Genomic DNA, 17,665 nt, shown 5'->3' with positions numbered 1-17,665 from the left:
GTGTCCTCTAGGGAGGGGGTGCTGCCCCCCCCCCTCCTCCCCCTCTCCAATTTACTCTGGAAGATAACGGGAACATCTGTGGTTAACAAATTGGTTAGATGGAATTATTTTTATTTGGCGCTAATGTCACTGCTGTTGTGTACTACATAAATGAATTGTAAGCTGGTAAACCTTTGTTGTTCTTTGTTATATCTGTCTCCCACTTGTTCTTTACTACGACACTGAAGGAACACTGTCTAATGTTCCTCTTATGTTACCTGTTTTCACTCCTGTCTTGTCCTTCCTGTCTCATTCATATTAAAATATTCTGCCGTGTCACTTTACCTGTATCTTAGAGTATCTTATGTTGTGACTGTGTCCTGGGGTCTGTCTCTCTCTCTCTCTCTCTCTCTCTCTCTCTCTCTCTCTCTCTCTCTCTCTCTCTCTCTCTCTCTCTCTCTCTCTCTCTCTCTCTCTCTCTCTCTCCTCCTCCCTTACTCACTACGAAAGAGAGAGAGAGAGAGAGAGAGAGAGAGAGAGAGAGAGAGAGAGAGGAGGGGGAGAACTGATATTAAGGATCAGTTGCCTTAACCTGTCCTCATAGGGTAATATATACATGCTAGTGTATGTATTACAGTGTACAGAGCTAATGAATGTGGGGGGGGGGGGGTCATTTGGGCTGTAGCGGATATAAACACATGGAAATTATAAAATGAAAAAGACTGTTACTCCCATATTAATAAATAAATAAATTATGCTTCGAAAAAAAATCAACAAAAAGAGTCTAAAAAAATAATTGAAGCAGTCCTGGGGTGATCCATGACGCTAGGTCGATCTATCCTTCCTGCTCCAAACATTTTCTCAGTGTAACTATCTCTATCTTGGCAAATATGACACTTAAAAACCCTAACGAAGACTAGTGTCCCTCATATATGACCTCGTACAAATACAGTCTCAGAAACCCATTCTAGAAATTTCATAAATAGTGAAGCTTGGATTCCAGATTATCTACATGTATTAAACATATGGAGGACGCATCAAGAAGCAGGTCTGCATGCTACTCTTACTTGTTATAAAGAAATGTTAAGGTACTCATATGATGTGGTTGAGATATTAGTGATCAAAGTAGTGAATAAAAGTTTAGGAATTATCGTCTTATAGCGACCCTCAGATGCAGCAGTCGCAGAGTGAGATATAAATATAAAGTATCAAGACTGTAGACAACAAACCCGGCACGATAATTGTCCTTACAGGAGACTTCAACCTTCCAGAATTGAAGTGTAAGATTATAAATAATAATAATAATAATAATATACTTGACAGAGTGACAGGAAGTAGTGTAGATTGGCAGACATAAAGCCGAACTAACGAGAGACTGTGACAAGATAAGGGAATGCGCTAAGCCAGTGTATATAGCCACTTTGTGATAAGTTCGCTTTAAACCAAATAAAAACCAACTATCTTGAGGTTATCTTGAGATGATTTCGGGGCTTTTTAGTGTCCCCTCGGCCCGGTCCTCGACCAGGCATCCACCCCCAGGAAGCAGCCCGTGACAGCTGACTAACACCCAGGTACCTATTTTACTGCTAGGTAACAGGGGCATAGGGTGAAAGAAACTCTTCCCAATGTTTCTTGCCGGCGCCTGGGATCGAACCCAGGACCACAGGATCACAAGTCCAGCGTGCTGTCCGCTCGGCCGACCGGTTCAGTTTCATGACAAGGTGAGACGTTTGGGCACATTTCCTGTTGTGGGTTGCATACTGGGTCAGTCGATAGCCTAACAGGCTCGCTGCCATCGATGATGGGAGACCAGGTCATGCATTCACGAGTGCTGATGTGTGAGGAAGCCGCCTTGCCTGGAAGTACAATTATTACATTGAAGACCACATATCACGGAAGGTTTGTTCGTGACAAACTTACACCAAATTTACAGTATTATCTGGTCTTGTCGTGTACAGTCCACTTCTGTAACGTCCAGCCACAGTTGCTGTAAGCACTTATGGGCGGCGGGTTGAAATACACACAATTACTAGTCAATGTAAAGTCAGTAAGGTTAAATGATCTTGAAATTTGAGCCGGGCCTCGTGTTTATGTAGTACTTACAGTAACGACGAGAGCCATCATACGTATATTGATCTGAAAGCAATTAGAAAGTACAAATCAGTAGTACTGAATTTGGACAACCCGGAAAAGTATTTGTACCGATGTTGCTAAGAAAACTTTACCTAACCTTCTTAGGCCTAATACACGCTGAGGCCTAATATAATACATATATGTACTATACTAGGCCTAGGAATATTTAAGTTTGGGGGTTGGCTTTATTTTTTCTGACTATAAAGTGAATAGTACTAAATTGTACTATCAAGTTAACCATTACGTGTATATAAGTATTATGGTACACATAGTTGTAAATAACTACTTTATAAGCAGGAGGAAGAGTTGTGAAATTTAGTTGGACGCCAAACGGCTGGAGACGTTGTTGTTGTTGTTGTTTTAGATTTAGCTACTCAGAACGAAATGTCCATGTAGCACGGGCTATGGTGAGCCCGTAATTGAGTTGGGTTATTCATGATAACCTTGTTACTCTGGTATTTGAGTCAAAGTATTAAATGGAGGTGGGGTTTCCTCCCTTTTCCCTGTTTCTTTTCCGCTTCTGTTTTAGTCTTGTTTTAATAACATATCTTGGTGGCGGATGTAGGTGCAGAATGTTCATTAGTGTGTCCCATTCTTCAACGGCTTTTCTAATCATTGTAGTGGCTGTGGAATGTGCTTCTAATGCAGCTGCTGTCGTTGGATTAATGTTGAGTTTTATGCACAGGGCTTCAGTAGCTTCACATTCCAGTAAGTAGTGCAATAGTGGCGCTTCTGTTCCACAGATATGACACTCTAAATATTGGGTTTATCACCTCCTAGCACCACTTGCAACCAAGTCTGAGTCTGTGTATGCTTACTGCAATGTCTCTGGATATCTTTTTGCCAGGCTTGAAAGAGTAGTACCCAGTGGCTTGTTCGTACCATATCGCAGTGGATCTTCCTTCCACTACTTTGGCTCTGTGGCGACTTTTGATGGTCCCGCCTCTCAATCGCCTGGTAAGGAAGGGAGAGTATACATGAGGTGCGAGTGTGCTGAGGTATAAGGGATGTGTGAGGAGTGAGGGGTGAGTGGGTGAGGTGGGGTGAGGGGTGAGGTGGGGTGAGGGGCGAGTGCGTGAGGTGGGGTGAGGGGCGAGGTGTGGGCAGCCAGGCGGGGCAGGTGGGACAGCCAGCCTGGCGCCAGGTATTGATTACACTACCACACCTTCCCCACTACCTGGACCGCCCTCTCCTTCAACCACTCTCAACACCCATCCTATATGTTAAATACAAGTCATTGTTCAGCAATTTGGGTTTAGGTTAACAGTTAACAGGTTAACGCAGTTGTGAATGAGGTATTCCAGCAAGCAACGTTGTGGCTGTTGCTTGTTTGTTGGGATATTATTTCTCACACCTCGGATTATTGACACGTTGAGAGAGCTTTATTGCATTAGTGTAGCCGAGGTCACCAGCTTCACCGAGGGTGGTATATTACCTGCAGTTGTCATTGGCTCTCAGAGGTCACGGCCTCTCCGTAGGCTGCAGTCGCACCTCCACAGATCTCCAGTATCAGCTAATGATACTGGTAATGGCTCCAAAAGGCCACTACTTACGGGCTATTCATGCCCGTGCGACCTTTTGGGTGGCTTAATCTTCATCAATCAATCAATCATTGGCTCTTGTTGAAGAGCAAGCTGGGCCACTCCTCACCACACAGGTGTCGCTCCGCTCGCTGGTGTTCCCCACTTCTAAACTACGCCAGTATTTTTATTTTCACACTTTGTTTATCCGTGGATTGTACCTGGATGGTGGGTCAGGGAGTCTTCTACTTCCCAAGCCCGGCCCGAGACCAGGCTTGACTTGTGAACAGGCTGTCCAACAGGCTGGTCCTGTTCCTTGACGCGGCCCGCAGGCCCACATACCCACTACAGCCCGGTTGGTCCGGCACTTCTTGCAGAAAACTGTCTAGTTTTTTTCGTGGAGACTTCCAATTTTGTTCAGGTAATATTTCTTATACTTGCTGGGAGGATATTGAACAACCGTGGACCTTTGATGTTCACGTAGTGTTCTCTGATTGTGCCTATGGCACCCCTGCTCTTCACTGGTTGTATTCTGCATTTCTTTCCATATCGTTCACTCCAGTATGCTATTTTACTGTGCAAATTTGGGATCTGGCCCTCTAGTATTTTCCATGTATATATTATTATGTATCTTTCTCGTCTCCTTTCTAAGAGACTAGAAGAAAGCATTTTGAGAGCTTTGAGACAATCCCAATAGTCTGGGTGCTTTATCGTGTCAATGCGTGCCATATATGTTCTCTATATTCCCTCTTTTTCAGCAGTCTCTCCCGCTTTGAAGGGAAAAGTGAGTATTAAGCAGTACTAAAGACAGGACAATGCCTGTCATTTGTATAGTATGAGCACTGTGATGGGATCCCTAGATTTGCAGGTTCTCATAATCCATCCTATCATTATACTAGCCGACTGTATTTGCTTGGTTATGCTCCCTTAACGTTATGTCGTCAGACATCATTATTCCCAGATCCTTTACATGTTGCTTTCCTATTATGAGCAAATTTGATTGTGTTTTGGTCCCTGTATTTTGTTCAAGATCTTCATTTTTACCACACCTGGAATTTATCACTGTTAAACATTTGTTATTTTCTGCTGCTCAATTAAAAACTTTATTAATAATAGTTTTTAATAATAATAGTAATTAATGTAGTTTTTAAATGTCTTCTACACAGGTAATAGTATAGAAGACTACACAAACTACACAAGTGTAACCTCCATTGTCATATTTATCAAATGCTTTTGTAAAGTCCGTGTTTACCACATCTGCGTTCTGGCTTTCTTCTAATGCGTCAGTGATTTTGTCACAGTGGTCGAGTAGCTGCGAAAGGCATGACCTTCCTGCTCTAAATCTATGTTGACCTCGGTTGTGGAGGTCATTTGTCTTCATAAAACTGGAAATCTGACGCCTGATCACACACTCAACATCTTTTTATTATATGGGACGTTAATGCGACTGATCTATAATACTTAGCCAATGCTTTGCTCCCTCTCTTGTGTATGGAATATCAATCGACTTGAGAATGATCCAGGACGGACCGAAACATCGTCGTCCCTTCACTTTCTAGTGTGTGGTCTGGTCATCAATATATCTGCTGATTTAAGTGCTTCTGGTATCTCCCCAGTGTTCAAGCTTTTTGTCCACACTTATTGCTTGTGCTACTGGGACTGCATTTCTTTATAAATATTAAATTCCAGGGCTGAGTGCATGGGTTGGCAAATACGGAGACTCACAGAGATTAGTGCTCTTTGGGGTGTACAATACTGTACTCTCCTTTTGTAAATAGGGTTTTGGGTAGATCTGGCAGTGATAGTCTTATTTTGTAGTTTATTGCCTGCTGGAATGTGTTCCGGTTGATCAAGTAGTGGTTGAGGGAATGCTCATTTCGTTGAGCATAATATTTTAATTTTCCTCCTCTAGATGTGTTGATCTCGGTCTCCCACAAGCGTCTTCCTCCCACCAAGGGCGCCTGGTGGCTGATTGGACAGCACTCAGGACTCGTAATCCTGGGGACCGGGGTTTGATCCCCGGCGATGGCAGAAAACAAATGGGCAGTTTCTTTCACCATGATGCCCCCTGTTACCTAGCAGTAAATAGGTACCTGGGAGTTAGACAGCTGCTACGGGCTGCTTCCTCTGTGTGTGTGTGTGTGTGTGTGTGTGTGTGTGTGTGTGTGTGTGTGTGTGCGGAAGGAGGGAAGGTCGTTGATTGACAGTTGAGAGGTGAGCCGAAAGAGCAGAGCTCTACCCCCCCCCCCCCCCACAAGCACAACTAGGTGAATACATGATCAGCATAAGTCTTCATCGGTTATTCGCTCTCCAACACCCTTTCCCCCCCCCCCCCCTGGTGGTGGTGAGTGTACTGAAGGTGGCAGGTGGTGTGGGGCCTCTACCAGGTAGCTGGTGGTGGGGGGGGGGCCTCTACCAGGCAGCTGGTGGGGGGCCTCTACCAGGCAGCTGGTGGGGCCTCTACCAGGCAGCTGGTGGGGCCTCTACCAGGTAGCTGGTGGGGGGCCTCTACCAGGCAGCTGGTGGGGGGCCTCTACCAGGCAGCTGGTGGGGGGCCTCTACAAGGCAGCTGGTGGGGGGCCTCTACCAGGCAGCTGGTGGGGGGCCTCTACCAGGCAGCTGGTGGGGGGCCTCTACCAGGCAGCTGGTGGGGGGCCTCTACAAGGCAGCTGGTGGGGGGCCTCTACAAGGCAGCTGGTGGGGGGCCTCTACCAGGCAGCTGGTGGGGATGATACAGAGTACTGTGTTCCTGCAGTCATTGTTGTTTTACGGGAACACGCATACCTCCCGTCACACTAGGAGTTGTGTGGCATACAACTGGCCATGAAGGTGTGTAAAGCGACCTACACCGGCCAGGGAGGTGTGTAAAGCGACCTACACCGCCCAGGGAGGTGTGTAAAGCGACCTACACCGGCCAGGGAGGTGTGTAAAGCGACCTACACCGGCCAGGGAGGTGTGTAAAGCGACCTACACCGGCCATGAAGGTGTGTAAAGCTACCTACACCGGCCATGAAGGTGTGTAAAGCTACCTACACCGGCCATGTAGGTGTGTAAAGCGACCTACACGGACCAGGGAAGTATGCAGTGTGACATAGAACAGGCGAGGAAGGTATGCAGTGTGACACAGAACGGGCGAGGGCAACCTTGCAAAAATCACCAACACATACTGGGAATACACACAAGTGCAGATGGCTAATGTTGACCTTGACAGGAACTTTTGTTGGGAAGGCAAACCATCGTTGTTCCTGGTGGTGGTGTGCTCGTTGGTGGCCGCCCGCCTCGTTGTTCCTGGTGGTGGTGTGCTCGTTGGTGGCCGCCCGCCTCGTTGTTCCTGGTGGTGGTGTGCTCGTTGGTGGCCGCCAGCCTCGTTGTTCCTGGTGGTGGTGGTGTGCTCGTTGGTGGCCGCCCGCCTCGTTGTTCCTGGTGGTGGTGTGCTCGTTGGTGGCCGCCAGCCTCGTTGTTCCTGGTGGTGGTGGTGTGCTCGTTGGTGGCCGCCCGCCTCGTTGTTCCTGGTGGTGGTGGTGTGCTCGTTGGTGGCCGCCAGCCTCGTTGTTCCTGGTGGTGGTGGTGTGCTCGTTGGTGGCCGCCCGCCTCGTTGTTCCTGGTGGTGGTGTGCTCGTTGGTGGCCGCCAGCCTCGTTGTTCCTGGTGGTGGTGGTGTGCTCGTTGGTGGCCGCCCGCCTCGTTGTTCCTGGTGGTGGTGTGCTCGTTGGTGGCCGCCAGCCTCGTTGTTCCTGGTGGTGGTGGTGTGCTCGTTGGTGGCCGCCCGCCTCGTTGTTCCTGGTGGTGGTGTGCTCGTTGGTGGCCGCCAGCCTCGTTGTTCCTGGTGGTGGTGGTGTGCTCGTTGGTGGCCGCCCGCCTCGTTGTTCCTGGTGGTGGTGTGCTCGTTGGTGGCCGCCAGCCTCGTTGTTCCTGGTGGTGGTGGTGTGCTCGTTGGTGGCCGCCCGCCTCGTTGTTCCTGGTGGTGGTGTGCTCGTTGGTGGCCGCCAGCCTCGTTGTTCCTGGTGGTGGTGGTGAGCTCGTTGGTGGCCGCCCGCCTCGTTGTTCCTGGTGGTGGTGTGCTCGTTGGTGGCCGCCAGCCTCGTTGTTCCTGGTGGTGGTGGTGTGCTCGTTGGTGGCCGCCAGCCTCGTTGTTCCTGGTGGTGGCGGCGTGCTCGTTGGTGGCCGCCAGCCTCGTTGTTCCTGGTGGTGGTGGTGTGCTCGTTGGTGGCCGCCCGCCTCGTTGTTCCTGGTGGTGGTGGTGTGCTCGTTGGTGGCCGCCAGCCTCGTTGTTCCTGGTGGTGGCGGCGTGCTCGTTGGTGGCCGCCAGCCTCGTTGTTCCTGGTGGTGGTGGTGTGCTCGTTGGTGGCCGCCAGCCTCGTTGTTCCTGGTGGTGGCGGCGTGCTCGTTGGTGGCCGCCAGCCTCGTTGTTCCTGGTGGTGGTGGTGTGCTCGTTGGTGGCCGCCCGCCTCGTTGTTCCTGGTGGTGGTGTGCTCGTTGGTGGCCGCCAGCCTCGTTGTTCCTGGTGGTGGTGGTGTGCTCGTTGGTGGCCGCCCGCCTCGTTGTTCCTGGTGGTGGTGTGCTCGTTGGTGGCTGCTCGCTTGTAATGAATGTGGTGAGTGATAGGGGGAAAATAAGGGGAGAGATGAAAACTTTAACGTAGAAGAACTGTGCTGGAGGAGTTGGAGAGGAAAGCGGGAAGAAGTGAGGAGGCAAACTAAAAGTAGAAGGGAAAGAAATTAAGAAAGATAATTAATACGGGAAAGAAAAGACGCTAATAATAGAAGAAAAAGAATTGCTGTCACCAGCCATTTAACAATTTATAGACAAAAATCTTTCCAACTTGTTATCTACGAGAACATTAAAACTTCAATTGATGAAATTTAATAGGTAGAACGTCGGTTGTAGGAGAGGGGGAGGAGTGGGGTGGTGTCACGTTCCTAGGCCTCGTTCCCAACCACACCGGGCCTGGCGCCTGGGACAGAGTCCTGCCTGACAAGCCGAACTCAATGTCAGGGTGGATTCTCCCTATCTCTCTAAACTTGCGCGGGTATTTATCTGGGGCTAAGGAGCTAGGTCACGCCTACATGAGAGAGCACAATCTTTCTACAGAACAATGGACAGGCGGCGTACAGGCGTCTCGCTGCAATTATCAGCTTAGCATCTTTCGAGGAGTAACTGGTCACCATAAGACCTGACCTCTGGGTCATAGTGCGACCTTAGCACTCCGAGGTGCGAGTTTCCATTGTCTAGTGACAGACAGTCTGGCGTCGCCGTTTCCTGTCGAGCTACACCCCATTGCTCTAGTGCTCTCAGTAAATATATAAATAAAAAACATTTACGGTGATACACGCCCCTTTGTTTCCCATACCCATCTTGTGGGCGGTAGTGGAAAGGGTTACAGAGGCTCATTTATGTGCCTCTGTAACCCTTTCCACTACCGCCCACAAAATATGTGCATAATAAATGAACTAAACTAAAACTGGGTGGCGGCGGCGTGCTGGTTCGTGGCCGCACGCCTTGTTTCTGGTGGCTGCGTGCTGTTAAAGACGTGTTGGGTCTACGTGTATTGTAGGCTGTATGACCAAATGCTTTCCTTGGAGAAGTTAATCTTTGAATTATTGTTGTTCATACTTGTAGTATTGTAAATACTTCTAGTAATACTACAATACTTATTGTAAATGCGCCAAAACTTGTGAAAGAATCACCAGTACCCAATGTAATTCTTGCATGTGTAAGTTTTTATTAGGCATTCATCGTTTTCTGATTTGTAAAGGGACTGGGTTTGCGAGAAAGTACCTTTTTATACACCAACATTGGTGTGGAGCCCATTGTGCATTCATGTAGATATTAATTTAAAATAAACATTAAATATATTATCATTCCTCCTGTTGTTAAAATTTACCACTTCACAGTCATAGTTCGCTGAAACAAATAATTTAACATTTTTGCGGAAAGAAAGTAGACACAATAAACATTTGATTATTTACCTCTGATTCTTGCTGAATAGGCCACCACTGTCTGCCACTAGTTAGCTACGTTGTCCGAGCTGACAATGACCAAAGTGATTATGTGTGGCATTGTTAGTAATACATGTTTGTGTCGCTCAGGTGGCGAGGTGCGGTGCCACTGTAACCTGCCGAGGTGTGTCACTATGGGCTACATGTGCAAGAGCCTCCTGGGCGCCTGCTTCACGAGGAACACGCCCACACCCACTCACGCCTACACTCAGGCCCGTAAGGTCTACCACCGCTGGGCACCCATGCACGGCTGTGTCGAGTTCCTACCCATGTAAGTGTCACCTGTCTGTACCCCCTCCCCCCCTGTCTGTCTGTCTGTCTGTCTGTACTCGCCTAGTTGTGCTTGCGGGGGTTGAGCTCTGGCTCTTTGGTCCCACCTCTCAACTGTCAATCAACTTGTGTACAGATTCCTGAGCCTATTGGGCTCTGTCATATTTACATATGAAACTGTGTATGGAGTCAGCCTCCACCACATCACTGCCTAATGCATTCCATCTGTTAATTACTCTTGACACTGAAAAAGTTCTTTCTAACGTCCCTGTGGCTCATTTGAGTACTCTGTTTCCACCTGTGTCCCCTTGTTCGTGTACCACCCGTGTTAAACAGTTTATCTTTTATCTACCCTGTCTATTCCTCTGAGAATTTTTTAGGTAGTAATCATGTCTTCCCTTACTCTTCTGTCGTCCAGTGACGTGAGGTGCATTTCCCGCAGTCTCTTTCTTTCTATTTCGTGCTCTCTCTCTCTCTCTCTCTCTCTCTCTCTCTCTCTCTCTCTCTCTCTCTCTCTCTCTCTCTCTCTCTCTCTCTCTTTCTCTCTTTCTTTCTTTCTTTCTTTCTCCCTCCCTCCCTGCCCCCTCCCCAACGTGTATTAGAACGTAAGTTTACTGAATGAATGTTGTTAACTTTTACATGTGAACAATCAGTATAATAATACTGGTGGTTGTGTTGGCTCAGGGGTCGACATGTGGAGTGCGCCAGGAAGGGAGGAATAAAGAGTGTGGAGTCGCCTGGTTCTCCTACCCCCAGCACCGCTCCCCAGCCGGACCCCGACCTCACCTGCTGCAGCCAGGACATGTGCAACTACCGCGATATTGACGTTTACATCCAGGTGGATGGCAACTACGACAGCCAGACAGGTGAGAGACAGCAGACAGATCCCTCAGCCCACCTCCCGTCTAGGGAAGTTGAGTGGCGATACTCTCTTGCGGAGAAACATACTCTATATGCTATGCAACGAGTCATCATATTTGTCTTTTAGGAAATTGACTGGTGTTGATTCCCCATTCAATCACTATGGGCATGATTAATTACACTTATTACGCCATCCATCACTCAGATCGAACCATTTAAATTTGTTCTTTTCATTCTAAATACAAATACAGTATTGAATCTCAACCTTGGCAGTTTGAAAAATTATTTTTGTATTGTAAATTATCTTGGAATTGATAAAACGTGTTTAAAATACGGTATTGTCTTATTTGCCTGAGTTGTATATCAATGTTGCAGATATGAAGAGACGGGACTCTGAGATGATGGAGACACTATGGTTCAGAGCTGCAACTATAGCAGTTCCCATAGCAGGAGGCTTTATCCTGATTGTTTTAGTTCTCCTTGCTAGTAGAATGCTGGCTAAAGAAAATAAAAGACAAAGAATGGCACAGGTAAATATTAATTTAGTAATAAGATATGGGTAATTATTTTTATGATTTATTATATTTTGTATCTGCCAATGAAATATACCACAGTACATAATTTGTGACCTCAATTTAATGGATGCTATAACACATCTCTGTTGATGCTGGGTAAACGGGACACCACGAGCGTAGCTCTCATCCTGTAACTACACTTAGGTAATTACAGTATAATCACAGAATTCATGTTGTGGTAGGCATCTTTTCATATGGGTATGCCATAGCACTGTTGTAAGACACTAAACATTATTCCAGTCTAGAATGACCATCAGAAGAAACATTTGCTTAATCTTAACCCCCCACCAGTTCCCTTTCTCCCCCTCCCAAATGATACTTGGCCCTCACAGTGATCACCAAGCATTGCTCTGCTAACTTAATAGGCCCATCTGGCCATTACCCTCGACCTCCAGACAGTGGCAACATAACACATGTCAACAGAATCACAGGGAGTAGCTAACCTTGCATTTATCCTTGAAACTTTTGTTTCTGTGCAATAGGCTTTAGTGAATATTTCACACAGCATGATCACTCATTTTTTTGTCAGGATCTTTTACTTTTATTGGCACATTAGAATTACCTCCTCCGGGCAAAATGAGGTACAGACTGTTTGGTTGTTGTCATTCTCCACCCAAGTTTATCAACTACTTTTGCATTTTTTTTTTTAACTTTACCTTGGTTAATAGTCAACCTGTTGCCTGACTGGGTGTGTATGCTTATCACTGCTGGCAAGCTTGATTCTTCACTTGTTTTCACCTTTTTAATTTGTTCAAGCAGTGGTTTGTTGTGTATTGTCTGATTTTCTGGCCGGTTTTCCTTAGTTTTGGGTAGTTCTTTGACCTCCAAACTCCTCTCAGCTCGTACTGCACAATGAAGCTACAAAGTGCCTACCAGAAAAAGTGCATTTAATCACATTCATTACGTGATTTCTGGCATAACAAGTACTGTATTCTGTTTCATTGAGGTTACATTGTATGTACTGTATTTAATTTTGAAATTTTCATGTAATGCATTGAAAACGTTATCATTAATGAATTCATCATATTTTTAATAACTTTTTTCACTAGGTTATAGGAGAGCGTTATCTGAAAGACCCCTTATATCCTGGGGGTGCTTCAGAGCCCATTCCTCATCATCCAATATATTACCATTCATCTATAACCAAGAATTCTTCCATGGCTCACATGAACTTCAGAGCCTCTTATGATGAGAAACCACCAAATTATAGATCTCCAGAGACAGCTATTTGTAATTTAGAAGAAATTAAGCCATTAAATACTGTTGCAAGCCAAGAAGAACCTTGGGATCAGAGGGATGCAGAGTCTCCGCTACCTTCATGAAGACTATGTTAAAAGAATGTACCTTGCAACCACCAAAGAAATCATTTTTTTGGGGCTGCAAGTTTATGAATACTGTATAGTAGTGGATACTTCACAAGAGTAGATGGTTATGCTTTGGAAAAAATGCTTGTGAGAGTACTGAAATGAAAGGTACTGTACTGTACAATACAAGCAGATTTTGCACTTATGAACTCGGTTGTTTATCAAGATTCACTTCAGCTGCACATCATATTTCCTCGGCTATATTCCTGATAAATGCTGCTTTGTTCAAAGTGGAATGCAGCCTTTAATCTGGAATTTACCTGTTCATATTTAAATATTCTTTGTGTACTATAAACAGAAATATAAATTAACAGAAAATGTGAAAGAGTCATTAATAATCAGTTGTTTTTGGAAGTCAGTATATGTATTAGCATGTCTACATACATATCAGCAGAGAACTTCCTCAGAGTTTTATATGAAAGACAAGTAATTTTGTATGAGCTTAGGTTCATGAGTGCTAGTGAAAAAAATACATCATTCTGTGATTTGTTGCTCAAAGGGGATTAAAAGGACAATATTTTAGAAATTAAGATAGAGCCAAGTAGCGTTTGGTTCATTATACTATACACAATACAGTACATCTCGATTAACTGGCAAATGGTGATCTTGTTGGTGTTCACTTTGACATACCAGACAATTTAACGTTATTTTAATACTGTGATTTCTACCCCATTAAAGCAAAAAAGCTTTCGATTGTTGAGTCATTTGTGTATATGCTACTGTACTTCTGTATCCTTGGTGCTCTCTTATGACCTGTAATGTTTAGTCATTTATAATCAAAGTAATACCATATTAGGCCAGAGTGTTGGTGCAATACCCACATGTGTAGTGATGTTAACATAAATTTAAGAAACCGATTATGTTCAGATGTAAAATAAAGAGGAATACTTGATGTTGATGAATATAGCGGATCATCATGCCTTACTTTTCACAAGTGAATCAACCGCTGTATAACCACTGCACTCTTATGTAATGTGAAGGATGTGTGGACTGTACAAAAATTTACATAATTCCATTGAATCATATGCTATTTGCTGTTTTAAGCAGTATTATTTTCAATCCTAGATGTGCTTTTTAAATGTCAGAAATTAAGTGCTTTGACTGTAATAATTTGAATAATTTTTACCATACAACCAAATTTATTTTTGCTTTGCTGTGAATACATAAAACAGTAGAATTGTACTTATTTTCTGGCTATTACATGTATATATTATAAAGGCATAAAGCCACATCTAGGAATACCCACAAATTACCTGGAATCATAGTCTGTGATATCTATTATTTGCTTTTTGCCATTATCTTTTATGGTATTCAAATGGTGCTTTGGATGAGAAGCTTTGATGTCTCAATGCCTTCCAGAAAATCTCAGGATTTCTGTTAAAATCTTCCAGAAAGTTAATTTTCATCTATTTAATTAAATCTTATTTTATTTGCATTAGACATCTACATTGCTAATTAGAGGCATTCAATTACAGTACTGTACTGTACATGGTTTGTATTTATAAACTCCGTTTGCCTTAAATTTAGCAGTTTGCAAAATTACTTGTACAGTGTATTCAGAACACAATACAAGATATATAAGCAGCAATATTAGGGTCTGTTTAAAAGCTTTATCAGGGGTTTTAGGTTGTTTAAACTCCTTGTAGATATCTTATTCCTTCCTTCCTGGTGAGGCATCCAGCGCAGTAATATATTGTGATCTTTAGGGCAGTGTTAATTGTTCAGTAATTCAAATGACAGTTTATTTTTCCAAGTAATACTGCATAATCCATCACAAGCTGCTGTTTGCTTTTATGAGTGACACGTGTACATTAGTTCCTAGTTTCTGCATTCCTAAAATTTTTGCACCAGGCTAATAAGAGAAACCCATATGTTTTACAATCTTATTTGCTATCCCTCATCTTAAAATTAACTAGAACACTGGTGCTTCTCCAAAACTCACCTTTTAGCAATATTAAATTCAGGAGCATGTGCAGTCTGCTGTGATGCAAATCTCATTGTGGGTTCAACAAAGATTGTGTAGGCCATAAAACGTACTCATTAAGTAAATGCAGTATATTTTATATGTAAAAAGGTGAGATCAATTAACAAATAATAATAAAATGATCAATTCCAAACCAGTATAATTTTTTACAACTACAAGTGAGTTTGTCAGTTCTCTGGTTCTGAAATTTTGGAGGATATAAGTTGTGGGGGTTAAACCACCTTCTATTCCACTTACTATTTATATCATGATGGCAAGGTATCTTACTTTCCTCAAGTTGCTTCATATTTGTTCATATGAATTAATAATAAACTATTAATGTGCTAGGTATTCAATAATTAATTTTGGAGGAATTTTATAGGCAGAACAAATATGCCTAATGTTATGACTGTGTTGTTTTGTAAAGGAAATCAAGTATTTATTACATATCTTAAGACTTTTATTTCACAAACCTATTTTTGGACATGATGCACATGTTCCAAGATTCTTCTCATTAATAAATGTGTATATATTATAATTATTAGCTATTATATTATTATTATTATTATTATTAGTGCACTGCTGAGAGATCCAAGAGTCAATTCCCATGGCAGGATAGAAGTGTCTGAGTAAATGTTCCTTTCACCTGATGCCTCTGCTCTCCTAGCAATAAATAGGTACTCAAAAATTAGGCAGCTGTTGTGGATTTGCATCCTGGGGAAGGTAAGTAGTTAGCCTAGGGGGACCTCGATAAACCTAACGGAATTTCTGTCCCTATGGGAAATACAAGGCGAATCATGGCAACTCTTTCTGAAATATTTTGGTACATATCTGTTCTCTAGCCATTTGTACCGATGGCTTTAAATCTGTAACTGTTGTGTGATTTTCCATTGCATTCAAACACAACATACAGTATAAGGGTATGTGCCCCTCCTCTGAAGCTTCTAGTTTTACCACTGAACAACAGTGGAACCTTGCTTTGTGGGATGGAGCATATTCATTCCATCTGTGATTTCTTTCAATCTGTCAAGGCCCTTGACCATCCCCAAACGACCAATATTTTATACAAAATTTTAATTTTAAACTCTTCCACTATTTTGAAAAGGCCTACAACTACTGTACAAAAATGCATAAACAGGTTTGCCTTAAGATATAAGGGGCATAACTGGCCGACCCCTCACAGTGTTCAAGAGAGAACTGGATAAGCACCTCCAAAGGATACCTGATCAACCAGGCTGTGACTCGTACGTCAGGCTGCGAGCAGCCGCGTCCAACAGCCTGGTTGATCAGTCCGGCAACCAGGAGGCCTGGTCGACGACCGGGCCGCGGGGACGCTAAGCCCCGGAAGCACCTCAAGGTAACCTCAAGGTAAGATAAATCCACACAAAACCATAATTGTATTAAAATACACTATTATTAATTTAAATGCTTTTAAACAAATATTAAAATGTTCTAGGACATTATTAACAAATTCGTAGTTGCCTCTAATACTGTAGTGTACATTTTCATCAATAATCCTAAGTGAAATACAATTTCTGAGTACTGTAGTTTATTGTAGTAGTAGTAGTACATTTTTAACAAGTATAACACTGTACATACCTGTCTAATAGAGTTCACAGATCAGAACAAAACTAAATTTATTAGTAAAATAATGTCACTTTGCACTAATATTTATATTTCTACTATATTACTCAACCTATATTACCTGTATTGCTCCTTATCTAAAATTGCATTATCCTGCTTAGTCGTGCAGCTCCGATGTAAATGTCCAGAATTTCAGGATGACTTAAAAAGTCTTCCTTTCTCAATATCCTTTTGAGTCACTTGTCCCTAAACAGAATTGTGGGTGAAACTGATGCCTTTTATATTACTGGTCTTGTCTTTTTAGTCACTTATTGGTATTCCTCCTGATATTTGGACCTGAATATCCTGCAGTATTCCTGGCCTGATGCCTAATTTAGATAATTACTTCTACATTTTCTCATAGTTGGAAAGCAGCATGTAAAGGATCTGGGAATAACAATGTCTAATGACCTAATGTTTAGGGAGCATAACCAAGGAAATACTGTATAGCATCAGGCAGAAAAATGATAAGATGGATTACGAGAACCTTCAAATTCAGCATGAGATCCTGGGAGATGGATTATTGGTGGTACTGGTCTTGTAATGGCAGTTAAAGCTGAAAGCTTTTACTGTACAGTATGTCAATTAACAGATGGTAGGAGACATCATAATGAGGAGCAGACATCAGTGTAGAAAGATGGAGCAAAACAGTGCCACCTTGGAGCTGGATGGTTGTGGAGAGATGAGAATCCTCCCAATATGGATGACAGGATAACCATGAGGAAGTTGACAGTAGAGACATCAAACAAATTCTTTATGCTGTGAGAGTAAAATCTAAGAAGGAATTCAGTGGGTGGGGTGATGGAGTATCTTAACACTTTAGCAGTCCGGCTTCTCTATGTGTTCCCCAATCATAAATGTTTCAGGCCACTCAGCTATGCAAAATATGTTGTCAATCATTTTACGTTTTCTAAGTTATTTGTTGAATTAAAACTACAGTATTGTATAAATTTGGTGTGAAAATGTTTGCAAATGAATTGTCTAGAAAATAGTTGCAAAAACAAGTGAATTTATAATAGATTTTGTTCCTTTCTGTGCATTCCCAAACTTAAACATAGTGGGCTTAGCAGATCCCAATCAGCGATGATGAAAACGTTAACAATTATTTTATAGTCTCAGTTATTTACTAGATTATAACTACAAATTCGGTGTCGAAATGTTTGCAAATAAATTCTCTAGAGAACAGAATCAAAAACAAAAATGTATTTAAAATAGATTATGTGCTACAGCAAAGAATATACAAATGTTTATGAATAACAAATGAATGACATGTTTAGCATCACCAGAACATGAAAGTGTTAGAAAGGTAGGAAAATCTTGGTTACTGATGATTCTGATAAGATGTAAACAGGATAGTTTGTTTAAGGAATGCACACACA

The 17,665-nt window shown here is 43.3% G+C and overlaps 1 protein-coding gene across 1 annotated transcript in view; it reads left to right on the top strand.

The window, feature by feature from the left end:
- Nucleotides 1–15,113, top strand: part of LOC138366184 (uncharacterized) — a 74,865-nt gene extending 59,752 nt beyond the window's left edge. The window contains exons 2-5 of the mRNA XM_069326921.1: nucleotides 9,721–9,901; nucleotides 10,585–10,766; nucleotides 11,137–11,291; nucleotides 12,386–15,113. Of these exons, the coding sequence (XP_069183022.1) occupies nucleotides 9,721–9,901; nucleotides 10,585–10,766; nucleotides 11,137–11,291; nucleotides 12,386–12,658 (791 nt within the window). The 3' untranslated portion in view covers nucleotides 12,659–15,113. The remainder of the gene's footprint in view (nucleotides 1–9,720; nucleotides 9,902–10,584; nucleotides 10,767–11,136; nucleotides 11,292–12,385) is intronic.
- Nucleotides 15,114–17,665: the final 2,552 nt, after the last annotated feature.

This window comes from Procambarus clarkii, chromosome 1 (genome assembly GCF_040958095.1).
Source record: "Procambarus clarkii isolate CNS0578487 chromosome 1, FALCON_Pclarkii_2.0, whole genome shotgun sequence".
Classification (NCBI taxonomy): Eukaryota; Metazoa; Arthropoda; class Malacostraca; order Decapoda; family Cambaridae; genus Procambarus; species Procambarus clarkii.
Note: the sequence above shows the minus strand (reverse complement) of the source record. Positions and strands in the feature narration are given on the sequence as shown.